Source organism: Microcaecilia unicolor, chromosome 3 (genome assembly GCF_901765095.1).
Source record: "Microcaecilia unicolor chromosome 3, aMicUni1.1, whole genome shotgun sequence".
Classification (NCBI taxonomy): Eukaryota; Metazoa; Chordata; class Amphibia; order Gymnophiona; family Siphonopidae; genus Microcaecilia; species Microcaecilia unicolor.
Window position 1 is genome coordinate 483,716,547 of NC_044033.1, and position 16,721 is coordinate 483,733,267.

Sequence of the window (16,721 nt, forward strand, 5' to 3'; positions counted from 1 at the left end):
TCTTTTACATCTAACTTGCCAATGCTTATGCTTATCCCTGTTGTCTTTGCTGCCTCTATCACCTTACCATTAAATCATGCTGGCAGCTATTTGGATTTCTTTCAGCCTTTTGCTACTGCATGGAATGTATTTTAACTAGGCTTCCAAAATTGTCTTTTTAAACAATGTCCACACATAATGCAAATTTTAACTCTAGCAATTGCATCTTTTTTCTCTCTCTAATTTCCTCATTTTATTGTAGTTTACATACAGGAGTAATATAGTAACATAACATAGTAGATGGCGGCAGATAAAGATCTGTATGGTTCATCCAATCTGCCTAACAAGATAAACTCATTATATAAAGTATGATGTGATACTTCATATGTATACCTGATCTTGTCCTTGCCATTTTCAGGGCATAAGCCATAGAAGTCTGCCCGGCACTGTCCTTGTTCTAAAACTTCTGAAGTTGTCATTGATGTCCCTGAAAAGCCCCATTGCAGCCCATCCAAATCTATTCAGCCACGATCAGGGCACAGACTGTAGAAGTCTGGCCAGCACTGGCCTTGGAGTAGTTTTCCTTTGAGCAGACAGTGACCATGACAAATGTGTGATCACTGTTGCCAAGCTGTCCCACTGCTGTCGTCCTGCGTTTCAGTAAGGGCTAGACCTGAAATATCTCCCTGTCAGTTTTTGATGAAATCTAGCATGTTGTTTGATCAGTTTTTGGTAGACTTATGTCATAAGGGTGAAATTAGATTGCTAAATTGGTTTGAAATTTCCAAATCTCATAAACCTAGATCGAAGCTTCTCAACCCAGTCCTTGGGACACACCCAGCCATTCAGAGTTTCAGGATATCTGCAATGAATACGCATGAGATAAACGTGCATGCACTACCTTCATTTTGAGCAAATCTCATACATATTCATTGTGGGTATCCTGAAAACCTGACTGGGTTGAGAACCAGTGCCCTAGATAATTACATAGGAAGGAACGTTTTTACCAGGAAAACACAGTGCTGAAGCTCTGCAGAACGTTTGATGCATTTTTGGATCACCACAAACAAACAATCATCTTGTGGAAAGTAATCTAAAATGGATCCAACAATCTGGTTTCAGTCAACCTATAGGACTGTTGTTGTTTTAAATATAGATACAGGTGTTTACATTTTCATTCAGAAGAAAGATTCAAGAAATCATTTTCTTTAGAGTGCATTATCCCAACTGACTCTGTACCACACATCTTGTTCCCATCATATATCTGCAGTTGGTCCAGCGGTATGGGAAGCTGTATTGTAGAAAATCATTAGCATCATATCTGTTAGTTGAATATTCTAATGCATATCATTAGTATTATGCTAACATTGTATCATTGTATTATATCTCTAGTATTTGAATTCCAGTGCTGTTAACTCTGTATATTTTTGATACTGTTTCATGGTAGTGCTATTATTAGGTTTCAATTTACTGTTTGCAAGTTTACCTCATTTATTGTATTTATTTTTATGCTTGGCTATTTTACTATTGTTATGCTGTTAACAAAATTATAAGCTTTATGTTAGACTGTACCTGCTGTTACATCTCCTTGGGTGAATCTGTTTATAAAGGCGGTTAATAAATCCAGATAAAATAAAAATAAAATATTGCACTGACTGCAGCTGATTTCAGTGTGGAAAGTAAGGGTGATCCATTCCTTGCACTCTCCAGACCTATTAACACTTTCTCAAGGTAATCTTCAATCGACGCATGAATCCTAAAACTGCCTGTCCTTCAGGAGACCAGACAAATCATTTTCCTTTAAAAGAAAAACAACTTGTTTTGCAGCATTTTCGGTATAAAGCTTTGTAAAATCATCTTTGTAAAAGAAATGTGGAGGGAAATGGAGAAAAAACTTTCATGTAGGAACTGTCTGAGATTTCACCAGTGGTGCCAAGAGTTCTTAGGTAAGGCTTGCTATATTTGAAACATACCACATTGAATGTGCTTCACATGTCTCTCTTTTTTTTTATTTTTTTAAGATATTGAGCTGCTAGCAGCCTGCAGAGAGGAGTTTCACAGACGTCTAAAAGTTTACCATGCTTGGAAATCTAAGAACAAGAAGCGTAATGCAGAAACAGACCAGCGTGCTCCCAAATCAGTCACAGACTACGGTAAGAAGAATCAGTTATCTAAAGGAAAGTAACTTATGCAACAGTACTTCACTAGAAAATTCAGCAATGGATAGCTAATATTCTGAATATGTAGTTGTGGAAGTATGAAAAGAAGGCCTTGTGCTTTCATGTGGGTTAGATTATGGAAAGCTTCTTTTTTTGAAAATAGATCCAGCACAGCACTGATCCTGTCTAAGTGCAATATAATAAAATCAAAACCAATCTAATGTACAGCGCTGCATGCGTCTGGTAGCGCTATATAAATGCTATTAGTAGTAGTAGTAGTAATTGATTCATTGATAGTCAAAAATTGAAAATGACCTCAGTACTCATCCCAAAAACAGAGCTCTAAAATGTGACTTTGGTAGTTACTTTAAAAGCTTTCCCTCTTGTAAATGGCAGCTTTTAAATGTCTAGAGAGGCCCAGATAGTTTATTGTGACTTACTAAACCCTCTAGCTGCGAGGGCAGAACAGAGCGATGTACGAGCTAAAAACATTTTATTAGAAAGGAAAAGGAGCTCCAGTTGATAATAGAAAAGATATACATTCACACAGAGGATAAAAACACACAGGGTAAAATGAAAGTTAAACATCTATACACTCTAAATGTTGTTTCAAAACAGGGGCCATTCATATGTGGGGAAGCTAAATATGTCTAGATAGCAAGGGAACATGCGGAGGATGTGGAGACACTGATGGTTACACCTGCCCCAAGGCACTTAAAACCAGCTTCCCCCTCCCACCGATCAGTCCTTCACCCTGATAGTAGTGTCCCCCACCTGGCAGCAGCATGTGACTCCCTCCCCCCCACCTAACTGCCACCCACTCATGTCACCTGACACCTTCCCCCACTAGCATCCTAATTCCCAACTGCTGCCCCCTTGTGGCATCAACTCCCCTCTCCAATGCACCCCCCCCCCCCAACTGGATGGGGGAGCTCCCCTTATGTGGGCAAGAGCCCAACACATGACATCCTCCCTTAAGTTAACCCTGTCCCCACCAAGGCCAGACCCTTCAAAATTTGATCCATCTCTTAACCCAGTCTCAGTTCTTAATAGGGGTATGTGGGCACAGACTTCTATCTGCTTCGGTGACCATTTTGAAGAGCCAGGGAAACAAGGGAGGAGGGAGTAGACATTGTTCCTGTCCCACTAGACACCAGGAACCTGTGGTAAGTTTGAGGGCGGTAGGGGAGGAGCTGCAGGGGGGAGGGATTGAATTTTGATGTGCCAGAACCTGGTGGGGGTGGTAGTTAACTGGGGGGAGGTTGCCATGTGTCATTTGCAGGGGAGCAACAATTTTAGAATGCTACTCTCATATTTATGTGGCGGGGAAAATTATGGTGTAGATCAAGCGTTTTAAACAGCCAGGAGAGGTTACTGGCTGTTTAAATCACTTTTCCTGGAGATAGTCAGCAGCACTTAACTGGATAGTGCCATTGAATATCTCCTATAAATGCCCATGTTGAAACTGGCTAATTATGAGCCATGTGGAAATCTAGCCAGTTAGCAGAGTCAACTGTGCACTGGAGTGAATATCGACTCGTGCCTGGTTAACTTTTGCCATCCCCCTCCCTCACTCACTGAAGCAAGCATGAGCCCCCCTCCCATTCACCCACTCCTGAATATTGTGCGAGACACCCCCTTCCGATGCCCACTCCCCCCCCCCCAGATCCAAAGCAAGAACCCTCCCTGTCAGATCCCTCTCCCTCTCTCACGCACCCCCCCCCCCCCCCCCACAGAACTGCAAGCCACAGAACAATGACTGCCATGGGAGGAATATTGACTGGAAAGCAGTGGTGTACAAAGGGTGCGGGCGGTCCACCCCGGGTGCACGCCACTGGGTGGTGCCGCGGTGCGCGCCTGTCGGCTCCGAGTTCGCTAACTTCGCTCGTTCGCTGCAGCTCTTTCTGCCCCGGGGCTTACAATCTAATGGGTACCTGAGACAATGGTAGAGAAAACAACATGCTTGTGGTCATGAAGAGCATCAGTGGCAGAAGCAGGATTGATCCCTGACTTCCCTCCTTCTCAGCCCCCACTGCTCTAACCACCAAACCATTTCTCTTCTCAGGCTTTTTAAGGGAAAGTGTCTCCCTTTTTGTAGTACTCGCTTTAGAGTTGTTGTTTTTTCAATTGTTTCAGTTTTTGAAATATGAGTATTTTATGCTATTAAAACTTGCCACCAATCTCCCCTTCCCTCTGGCCTTATTTTTTTGTGCACTGTTCTTCCTTTTTCTATTGCAGGTTCTGGTAGATTTTCCTTTCCCCTCTCTTTTTCACTTCACCCAAAACCAGTGCTGGGATTAGGGTGGTGTAAGCCTTCTTTTATGATGACACAGTGATTTCCTCCCTCTTTTTCACAGGCCCTCCCTTCCATTGTTCCTTGTCTGGTCATTCCAGCAATAGTCTTGAGCCTGGGAGCGTGACTCCTACTGGGACTGTATATCATGGATGCTCTTAACAATATGTATGACTCCATCCCCGCCAGAGACCCTTAACTCTGTTTCTGTAATATACTCATCCAACCTGTGGTGAGGAAGGCCATGTCTAGAAATCAAACTGGGGACCTTGTGCAAAGCACGATAACTCAGCCACCGGACTGACCCTTTGTCCCCATTCTATTGCAATCAGTAGACAACAGATTTATGTCATCTGCTGGCCATAATAAACTGGGCTAGTGCTCTTGCAAAACAGCAAGGTGTAATTTTTAGGCACCCAATCTTTGACTTTGAATACCATGAATGAAAATTATGCATCTTATGCTATTTTCTGAAGAACTGCTCCAGTTATATTCCATTCTGATAAATTAATTCCATTTCAAAATACTTAAGCTGGCTCAGGCCACAGTGCTGCACATAGCAGATTGGGACAGCGTGGCCCGATTCCATCACTTGAAACCCAGAAAAGGGCATAAGACTGCAGCCATCACTGCTGGGACCTCTCTGGCCCAAGATTGGCACTGATGCTTAGTCTTGAAGAGATTATCTTCTTGCTTTCAGGACAGCATAGGTTCCATTATCAGCCCAGCTTGCCACCTGGGGTGAGACAAAGGTATGCAAGGAAGGGAGGGAGGGAGGGGATGTACTTGAGTAGAAAAGTGTGTGTGTGTGTGTGTTTGGGGGTGGCACAGTGATGCTATGTCATACCAACAGATAGTTCATGCATCACAAAATGTGAAGTTAAGCATATAAATTACAAATTGAAGCAGGCTTTGAGTGCTTCTTGAGCCGCCCTAATCTAACCTTGATAAAGTCTGATCCTGGTTTCTCTGTATCTTGTGCATTGTCTTTCCTGAGCTTGCTCCTCTAAACTGACATTGGAAGGCAAGTTTTTTTTAATGTACACATACTGAATTTTTGACAGGTACATAAACTGTTCCATTTTCCCAGCACGCACTCATATCTGTGTACTTGGTTTTTGATTATGTCTGTAAAGGAGCCCCTCAGCTTGTCAGCTTTAAAGTCAGTTCTGTTACCAACATGCACAATGTTGTGTCCCATTAAAGAAGCCAGTACTTAAAGAACAAATAATGTGCACCATCATTTCAGGGCTTGGCCTATATCTGGAATGAGAAGGTACCTTTGGGGGTCCCTACTACTTACTCAACCCAGAGCTCCCCTCTGCTAGGTCCCATCAGGAGACACCTTTGCCCTAATGTGTCTTTTAATTGCAGGGCTTTACATATATGAATGGCAGGAAACATTCCAAATAAAACCCCCCTCACCAACTGCACACGTAGTTTATAGAGTAGTAGCTCTTAAGAGCATCAGAGGCACCAAAAATTGGTGTTTATGCTTCTTAGTGCCATGTGATATTCTATAAAGCCAGGGGTAGGCAACCTTGGTCTTAGAGGGACGCAACCCAGCAGGGCTTTCAGGATTTCCCCATTGAATATGCATGAGATCTATTCACATACAATGGGAGACAACAGTGTATGCAAATAGATCTGATGCCTATTCTTAGGGAAATCTGGAAAACTAGACTGGGTTGCGGCTCTGGAGTTCTGAGGTTGCCCACCCCTATTATAAAGCATACACCAAAGTTACTTAGTGCCTAATTGTGACGCCATGAAAAAGACCTTAGAGCGAACAAGAAAGAACACTGAAACATGTATCGCAGTTCAACAACAGGAGTCGCTACTTGAGTTGGTACTCGACTCCAGTTGTTGGACTGCGATACGCGTTTCAGCGTTCTTTCTTGTTCGTTCTAAGGTCTTTTTCAAGACCATCACCATTGGTTTCTCTGTGGAATTTTTTCTGACCACATATACTACTGAGACTCCTGAGGCAGGCCTGTGGCCGAAACACAGATCTGTGTTGAGTCTACAATAAAGATTTTCAAATTTGATTTTGTTGTTCCAGTCTCTTGAGTCATTAGTCCACTTCCCCCGATATCTAAAAACAAGAGCATCCATAGGACAGATTGCTGAAGATGGACTCAATCTCTATCTCTATGCAAAGTGCCAGCATCTGAACAAATCAGCATAGAAATGTGATTTTATTGGAAGGCCTATTGTACTATTCTACTTTGGCTGTTTTTCTTACTAAATCTAAGAGAAATTTGATTAATTACAGAAACACAGCATATGTCTTTATATACAAAAATTAGGGCTAATAGACCACACAATATATTTATTTGAAGTTTGAACAAAGATCCTGAAAAAAAAGATATAATTATAAAATGTTACATTTACCATACATGGTAAGTTTTTATTTTGAAGCTTGAGTTGGAGTCGGTACATTTTTATCAACTCTTGACTCCACCCAAAATTGCTTCGTACTCCGACTCCTCAGCCCTGCTGCCAACACAGCTTTGCACTAGTAATTCTCTAATGGCTTAGGCTCTCCTAAGTGCCATTATAGAATTAGCCATTGTTTCACCTACATCTTGGCACCAAGTTATCGAATTGTCCCCTATGTGTTTTTCAGAGCTACATAGTTTATCTTTTCAGGAAACACATTTGTATTTTACGGAAGAACTTTGGTACATGCCATTTAGAAATGATCTTTGGTTAGCAGGAAGATGGTGCATATGACTCACATTAATCTAAGTTATAAGAAGACAAATAATTACAAGTGTTAACCTTTGGTCTCTGTGCTGTAGAGACATCACAAGAACTTTTAACAGAATAATTTCCATTTTTCTTAACATGTTAAGGTTTATAGTTGATATAGAATAACAGGGTTTTTTTCCTCACTGGCATTATTATCTTTTTGTAAATATTTGCTGACAATAAATAGTTATGCCCCTACTGTGACTAGAGAATAAAAATGATTTTAGCGCTTCATCACTGGGTCTGCTTGGCCAGCCAATTTAAGCATTTCATTCAGTTCACTTCTGCACTGTTATTGGCAATGATTTCAGACATCTAACTGCTTGACAAGTAATAAAAACTGAAGCTATGTCTCATGTTTCTGGTCTGGCTACCTGGATTTGTGAAATAAATGTGTACATTCAATTGTAATATGATTTTTCAATGTAAAATATCTGTTTGCAGATTTTGCTCCATTTTTGAACAACACACGTAAGTGGTGATGGTGATGGGAGGTGGTAATATATTCAGACTAACTTCTAAGAGGGGGATGAACTCATAAGCTTTGTACCACTAACCTTAGCTAAAATATTTTGCTACAGTGATATGACCAGACTCAAGGATGATTATCAACTGTTAAACTACCCTAGTATAGAGAAGTAGAAATATTTATAACAAGCTGTTGGCAGAGATCACGTAACCATGGTGTACATAGCTCTTGCCTAATTTTCTCTATACAAATGTATTTCTAGATACATAATATTATGTAGATCATGTTATGTATTTTGTTAGAAATATACCTTGGTATTTTTATCTAGGACTTGTAGGGATGTGCATTACATTTAGGGGCTCTTCTACTAAGGTGCGCTAAACCCTAACGCGGGCTTAGCATGATGAAAAACATTTAACTTAGCACATGCTAAAGCTTCCTGTAGTAATTTTCTCATTTGCGTGGACTAAGCAAGCATAAAATGTTTTTTTTTTCCATTTTTTTGGCAGGGTGTGTCATGGGCAGAGTGGGTGTGTCTGCAGTAATCAGCTAGCGCATCCACATTAAGGCACACAAAGTGGTTAGTGCAGGGCTAATGCAGGAGCCCTTAGTGCCTCTTAAATAGGAGGTGGTAACTGCTCCCACCTTAATATTCTTGCAGGTCCTGCACGCATTTTTTTAAAAGCCCTTTTTATGGATGCATTAAGAATAGGCTTAGCGCCTGGGAAAGCCCCACATTAGGATGCAGTAAGCTCATTTCTAAGCAGATCTTAGTAAAAGGGCCCCTTAGTGTGTCAGTGTACCTGAAAAAAATTTAGTGCTTCTTTTACAAAGCCGCACTAGCAATTCCAGTGCGGCGAATGTGACGAAGCTCATAGGAATTGAATGAGCTTCATTACATTTGCTGTGCGGGGATCACTATAGCACAGCAGTGTAAAAGGAGCCCTTAGTGCACTCTAAATTGATTTTAATGCATGTTAACGGAAGAATTGATGCACATTTTTAATTATCATGCATTAAAAATGATTAATATGCATTGACTTTTTTTTAAATAATAAAATGAATATGCAACATGAGCCAAAACAATCATCCTAAAGTTTGGGGGTGGGGGCCAAACAGAAAGTGAGCCAAAAATATTGGCCCTGTGCACATCCCTAATGAGCTAGTTTATTATGGGTACAAAAGACGTTCATGTTACTGTAGCAAAAATCTATGCTAACCTTTAGATCTTGGGTCTTAAGCAGTTCTAGACTTGTTGAGGGTGTCTGGCTTTGAAGGTTAAAAGCTAAGTATACTGCTTAATATTTAGCTTTAGCATGATTACTGTTGGAAGTGATGGTGCGCAGGGCTAGAGGTGAAAACCATAGACTGTAATAAATAAAGAGCAGTTCATGGCCTTTAATTTACATTTAAGCATATCCTGTAAACAAAAACAAAAAACCCCCTCTGTATAGTTTATTTAAGAAATAATATAGTAAGTACAAAAATGTAATTAACGTGGCTGCTAAGATGTTGAATTGTGTGTATATACTGTACTCCACGTGGTAGCAAATAATTATTTCAGATGCTGTCTCTTGTTTAACCACAAAACCTGCCTTTTCCCATTATTTTCCTCTCAAGAGCAACACTGCTTAATTATTTGTTTTAATAAAGAAACACTTGTAAAACACCATTAGCATTCTTTCTGGGAATGTTGCCCGCTTACATTTATATATAGAAACATATCTATAGATACATATTTCAAGCAAAGTTATTTTTTTCTGTTATCAACACACCTGCTTATAATTTTAAGAATACTGATAATTTCTTTTTCCTTTTATTGAACTGTTAATGGAGTGAAAAAATGCTCTTAGTAGATCATCAAGTCCATTACTTATTTGCATAGCATCCACAACAAAACATATCTGTGCATACGTGTATTCCTTTTTTCTTTTTTATGTTCTTTTAATTAAATATCCAAAAATGTAGTAAACATAAACTTGAACAATAAAACAGCAGCCATGACAGTAAAATCAGTTATCATAAGTCATTATAAAATTCCCACTTTCCAACAAATCCCGACCTTCCCCTTTCTTCTCTCTGCTTCCCACCCTCAAGGAACTGTTCCCCTTCTCAAGTATGGTATTTATTGCACTAAACTTGGGTGCAGGTCAGGCTGTGTCCGCCTATGATCTGGACTACCACCTGAAATTCCTCCTTTATAAGATACCATTTGCCACTGATGATACACATGTGTTTCACAGAAAAACAAATATTTGTATAGTCATTAGATAGATCTAAGCCTGGTCTTGAATGTACATTGCTGAATGCAATCTGTACTTGGGCATATCAGTTACATAGAAATCCCCAGATTGTATATAGCACTATTTAAGTTGTGTGCACAAATCCAGTTGTATTCTGGATTTCTGTGTACAACTTAATTAGTTAACATGCCATTCAGTGTTAGTACTTACCAATTAATAAGCAATTATTGACACGAATTGTTAGAATTTACACACACTACTGTATAGGCGTATTCTATAATGTGATGTGTGTAAATTCTAAGTTTCATAGTTGAAAAGGAGTTGTGACTATGCGAGTGGAATGAGTGCATCGTGGACATTTCTGAAATCTATGCATGTTGTTATAGAATGCATTCGGTTTGCACCTAATTTAGGCATTGGCATTTACACCAAGTTTTCCTTGGCGTAACTGCCTGTGACTAAATTTAGTCGTGCGGACAGGCACTCAGTGTATTCAATAAACTGTGCGGAAATGTAGGCGTATTTCATTTCTACACCAATTTATTTTTAGGTGTGATATATAGAATCTAGTCCAAAGCGCATTAAGGGTCATGGATTTGATATACCAGAGACAGTAGCAGCAGCTCTTCTTCCTCCTGTTTTCCTGAACTGCAACTATAATGGCTGGTATCATCTAAATAGAAAACTTTTCAAAATGGAGTCTTTGCAAACAGTTCTAGGAACCCCATTTCCTTTACTTTCAAATCTGTATTCCATGTGTTTTGCTCTTTATTTGTATGACTTGTACTGTTTTTCACTACTGCAAGCAGTCCATTGGAAATTGTGATCTATAAATAAAAAAGGGTCCCCATAAATTAAGAACTGTTCTTTAAATAGTTAACTGTTTTATTTACAAGGTAGCTGAGAGATGCCTGTCCTTATGATTTTTACAAATTCTATAACCTCTACAGGTCGGCCACTTGGAAAGCAAGCAAGCAAATATTGTGGCTGTTTTGGGATAGTGGAACAGGGAGATCTTTATAATGTTTTTTCCCGCATTCTATTAAAAAATGGTTCTCTGACTCAAATTAAATGCCTGCTACTGCTTTTTCCAGAAGGGTGTTTGGTTTTGACTGGATTGATGGTTGTGGGATTTTCTGGTCTTTAGTTTGGCCGTTGAACTGTTTCTTGTATCTCTGTACCAGCCCAGCAGAATTTGCCTGCTCGGCAGCAGGAAATTGAAATGAATCGGCAGCAGCGCTATTTCCGCATCCCCTTCATTCGCCCTGTAGACCAGTACAAAGATCCTCAGAACAAGAAGAAAGGCTGGTGGTATGCCCATTTTGATGGTACATGGATTGCCCGACAGATGGAACTGCATCCTGATAAGGCACCGATACTCCTAGTAGCTGGTTGGTATCTGTCTGTGCCTCTCCTCTCCCCAAATACTCAATTCTCTCAAATGATCAAGAGATGTTTTTCATTAATGTTAGGTCCCTCCATCCTTTTGTCTGATTATTTTCATTTGCACCCTAGATAATCATTAATTTAGCATGTATTTTGTTTTTTTAAACTTTTCATGTGGTGATCAGAATATCTGTGATCTTCCTTTATTATGAAACAGGTGAAGCAAAACATGTAATGCACACACATTATTATTTAGAAACTGTCCAAAAAAGGATGGCTTAGGTTTACAGAATTGAAATTTACCAAACAAAGACTATCGATGGCATTAATAAAATATGAATCAATTTGAACTTGAATATAGTTTTATCATAGGAAAGTCATCAGTGCAACAAATGCATCAGGCATTAATTAACCTATGATCAGCATTTGCTAGATTCTATTTATAGCACCAAAATAATTGGTGCTGAAAAAAACTGTTCTTATAGATAGTTAGGTACCGTTTATAGAATACACGTAGCGACCATCCTATGACTAAAATTTAGGCACAGCTGTTTACGCCAACTAAAACCCGGTGTAAATGCCCACATTTTATTTAGGAGCGGATCGGACATATTCTGTAGCAGTGCGCATAATTTTCCGGATCGGCCACGACCTTTCTATGCCCCTCTCATGGCCACACCCTCTTTTGTGATCCACGCATTAGAATTTACGTGCACCGCTTTACAGAATATGCTTAGAAAGTTGCACGTATAAATTCTAATTAGTGCCAATAATTGCTTTAGTGGCTAATTATTGACGCTTATTAGGTTGTTAAACAATTAAGTTGTGCATGCAAATAGGCTGCGTGTGCAAATTTGCACATGCAACTTTAGTCACAATTCATAGTATCTGGAGGCATATGTCTTGCCTATTCCATACTAAACACATCAGTTCATCACCAGTATGCATTCAAGGTTAGATTCTATATATGGTGCCTGAAAATTCCACGCGGGAAAATAATACACCTAGACATATACTGTAAAGTATGCCTAAATTTTATTGAATAAGCTTAAATTTCCATGTGGTATATACAATAATGCCAAGCGCCTTTCCACCATGTTTTACTTGACGTAAATCCCGATGCCTAAATTAGCCGCAGAGGAGGAGATTCTATTTATGACACCTAAAAAATTGGTACTGAAATCGGTACCAATTAAGCGTATTTTATAATTGGCACCTAGATTTAGGCATTGGTTATAGAATATGCTTGGTTGATATTTCAGCGCCGCTATCTGTGTGCATCCATTTACACCAATTAAAACATGGTGTAAATCTCAGCACGTAGATTTAGGTTCACTGGGTCATATTCTTTAGTTAGGAGCCTAAATTTTGGAATACCCATGAAATGCCCATAGTGCCCCTTTTTGCCTCCGCGTATTAGAAGTTCGTCGCACATCTTTGCAGAATACGTTTAGCGAGTTGTGCACCTGATTTCTAATTAGTGCTCATTATTGCTTGTTAAGTGCTGTTATCAGCACTCATTAGCTTGTGAAGCCAATTAAGTTAATGCGGTGTTATAGAATCTGCGCCGATTTTGGCATCTAAATTTAAGCACACTATATAGAATCCAGGGGAGAGTAGGTATATTCTATAACTTTAGAAATGGCAGCGCCCCACCTACAGTCATGTCCCCTTTTCAACTATGTGACTTAGAATTTAGGTGCACCACATTACAGAATACACTTAGCGAGTTGTGCGTGTAAATCTTAATGCCAATTAATGCTAATAATTGCTTGTTAATATTCAGTTAACAGCACTGATTAGCTAGTTAACCATTTAAGTTACACGCATTGCTATAGAATGCGCTTCAATTTCCGCACGGAAATTAAGTCGCCATATATAGAATTCCGGGGTCAATGTCCTTTAGTTTTTGAAAAAGTTTTTTGAATGCACACAAAAAAGGGTCAAGGGTCATTGTTTTTGATATACCTCCTTTCTGTGGTAAAGCCAAAGTGGTTCACATTTATTATATGCAGGTACTTTCTCTGTGGGCCCACAGTCTTAACTTTTGTACCTGGGACAATGAGGGTTAGGTAACTTACCCAGGATCACAAGGAGCCACAGTGGGAACTGAACCCAGTTTCCTAGTTTCTCAGCCCACTGTGCTAGCCACTAGGCTGCTCCTCTACTCCCCAAAGAAAAAGAAACCCACTTGTCTCTCTAAATACTGGTGAATATAATCTCATCTAGCAAGGTGTGGCAAAAGGCAAGCCAAAGCACCTTGATTTACCATGGGAATCAGCAACCTGTGGTATAATAGTCCCACAGGTTGCTCACTACACTGGTAAATGAATAATGTTGCTTGTGAGCCACCTCACATATTCCATTAGCTAGGGGGTTGTTCCCTACACCCTAATTACATCCTCCCATCCCCTGAACACATTCCTCCACCTCCCCAAAGGGCCCCCCACCCATCTCTGTGGCCATACCAGCATTTTCCCTGGTTGTCTAATGGTCTTCGGGCAGGAGTATGCCCACTCGCTTCAGTCCTACCAGCTGCATCTGCAAAATGGCATCCCTAGTGGTAGGGATCATGTTTCCTTATAAAGGTTCAAAGAACGGTGACCAAAATGATTAAGCGGATGGAATTCTTCTCAAATGAGGAAAGGCTTAAGAGGTTAGGGCTTTTCAGCATGGAAAAGAGAGGGCTGAGGGAGATATGATAGAGGTCTACAAAAATCTGAGCAGAGTAGAATGGGTAAACGTGAATTGATTTTTATTATTTGAAAAAGTATAAAGACTTGGGGAAACTCCATGAAGTGACATAAGAAAGACTAGAGTACTAGGGGAAACCTAGTAAATGATTAAGCTGTGGAACTTGTTGCCAGAGGATGCAATAAAAGTAGTTTGTTTTTTTAAATTTAAATATATTTATTGACAACATCAATGGTAAACAACTCAACATGCTCTATTTACCCAACATACAAGCAATAAGATAACATGCTGAAACCATATAACGTGTATATGTCCCTTCCCTCCCCCCACCATCCAACCCAATCCACCTCCCCCCCCCCCCCCCCCCCCCACTACTTCTAAACCCAATAACTCAGTTTGCCTGGGTTGCCCACATTCTACAAAACTTGGAAATGTATCCAGGGACTAGGCTAAGAGTACAAGCCCGACCCCTCCCTCTCCCTCCTCATCCATAAACATGTACTTTTTCCCATCCATACCATCCTTAACATGCATTGATAAGCAAACTTCGTCCCCTTGGGCTAAGAATTTGAATATATGGCATCCATATCCTGAGGAATGTCTTCCTACGCTTAGGCGATGATTTCGAATCTCTAGCCTCCCAAGAAGCTAAAAGGTGCACCTGATTACGCCAATGCCAGTAGGCGGGCACCTCCGGAGTGGTCCAATATTGCAGTATACACTTTCGAGCCACCAGACTCAGCTTTCTACATAACAGAGTTGCAGGAGCGCACAATGAAGCAAAAGCCCTTGGTTGGTCTAGCAAAAACTGTCCCTCTGTTCCCTGAACTTTATGCCCTAACCTGGCAGTAAAAGTAGTTTTAAACCAAAATATTCTAAGTAGTTAGCATATTTTGGTTTAAAAAAGTTTTGGTCAAGTTCCTGGAGGAAAAGCCCATAAACCGCTATTAAGGTAGACAGGGAAAGCCATAATTTATCTCTGGGGTCAATAGCATGGAATGTTGCTACTCTGCCTGGTACTTGTGACCTGAATTTGCCACTGTTGGAAGCTAGATATTAAGTTAGATGACCCAGTGTGGCAATTCTTATGACATGTTCTAATCTCTATGCTCTGTGTGAAATGGGGCTATTTGTGTAAAATAATTTAGGGGGGAAGTTGTCAATGTGGGCTGCCATTAAGAAGTGTTAATTTTACTGTTAACCCCAGTTATTAGTAATTAGGTCTTATTACATAAAATGGGACCTGTGCTAAAACAGCAGTAGTTAGTGGTAAAATAACCCATCTTATTAATACCCACATTGATAAATTCCCCCCCCCCCCCCCCCCCACACACTTTAGCCTGATGCTAGCTAGGGAACACATATCATCTCATGGAGCCTGCATTATGGTAACCAAGGAAATGTTTGTAATGTATTTTGTTTTCGTGTGGATTTTTGTTTTCCAGGGAAGGATGACATGGAAATGTGTGAGCTAAATCTTGAAGAAACTGGCCTAACTCGAAAAAGGGGGGCTGAAATTTTGCCCAGGCAATTTGAAGAGATTTGGGAGCGCTGTGGAGGGATCCAGTACCTTCAAAATGCAATTGAAAGTAGACAAGCTCGGCCAACATATGCAACAGCCATGCTGCAGAACCTACTGAAAAATTAAAACAAAAAAATACATTTGCACATATATTGTAAAGCTCTGAGAACAATGGTAGCAATTTAAAGGGAAGAATTCCTCTGTGCAAAGATCTAAACATTCCATAATCATGCAAGAGTTATTTTAATATAAAGTGAACAGATTTTATTAATCACAGGGGCTTGTCAGTTTGTACTTTTTGATGTCTCATTTTGTGTTGCAAGTTCATTAGCTATATGGCCCTATAGAAGTTTATTTTTTAGACGAGAATGTCTTCTGCATTTTCTCTCTCCTAACTGGAATTCTGAGGCCTTAAGTTTTATCTTCTTTTCCAGGGAAGTTGGGGTATACTTGTCATCTGAAAGCTGCTCAACATGTCTGTTTACTAACTTTTCCAGACACTCCTTCAAGAGAGAGCAATTTAGACTGCTTTTTCTTTTGTACATTATGACCTTGAGTGAAATGGTTTTCTTTAAATATTGAGCTACAAGACCATCTGCTGTGTGTATTGCAGAGTTAAATGTTCATTTTTTTTTTGGGGGGGGGGGGGGGGGGGACCAAGTTAACAACACTGTTTGCTACTTTATGAACACTAACTAGCTCCTAGGTGTTAACTAAAAATTTATTTGCCTGAGTCTTACTGAAACCGAAAAGCCTCCAGATAGATTTAGGTCTATAAAACGTATAATAAAAGACAAGGGAGGAAATTTATCCCATTATTTAGTAGTACCAGAATATTACTGCTATACCACTGGCCAATGACCGTATCCCATTGCTTCTTTGGACTTCAAATGACAATATTCAAATTGTATGTTTACCGGCCACTTCGTGAATTTCCAAACTACTAAGTTTTCAATTGGGAGAGTCTTGCATATGATGCAAGGTATTGAACAACTTGGTTCAGTGACTTGTGGAGAAGGCGATGTTAATTAGGGTGAAGAAAATTTAGGTCTACTTACCTAGAATTGTGGATAGTTGCAAGTAATAAATATTAATCAAGTATATATATAATATTTGTTTCCTCCCCTTCCTCCCCACTCTGCTAATTGTCTTAGCTTCCTTTTTGTACCCGACACTTCCATATGTTCTTAATAGTAGAAAGGTCATGACAACATGATACTTA

At 39.9% G+C, this 16,721-nt stretch overlaps 1 protein-coding gene across 5 annotated transcripts in view; it reads left to right on the forward strand.

The window, feature by feature from the left end:
• Positions 1-16,159, forward strand: part of MYO6 (myosin VI) — a 407,005-nt gene extending 390,846 nt beyond the window's left edge. For 3 of the 5 annotated variants that reach the window (XM_030199055.1, XM_030199059.1, XM_030199056.1), the window contains 4 exons: positions 2,001-2,132; positions 7,630-7,656; positions 11,082-11,288; positions 15,423-16,159. In XM_030199055.1, the coding sequence (XP_030054915.1) occupies positions 2,001-2,132; positions 7,630-7,656; positions 11,082-11,288; positions 15,423-15,625 (569 nt within the window). In that variant the 3' untranslated portion in view covers positions 15,626-16,159. The remainder of the gene's footprint in view (positions 1-2,000; positions 2,133-7,629; positions 7,657-11,081; positions 11,289-15,422) is intronic. The other 2 variants (XM_030199058.1, XM_030199060.1) reach the window with 1 other exon arrangement.
• Positions 16,160-16,721: the final 562 nt, after the last annotated feature.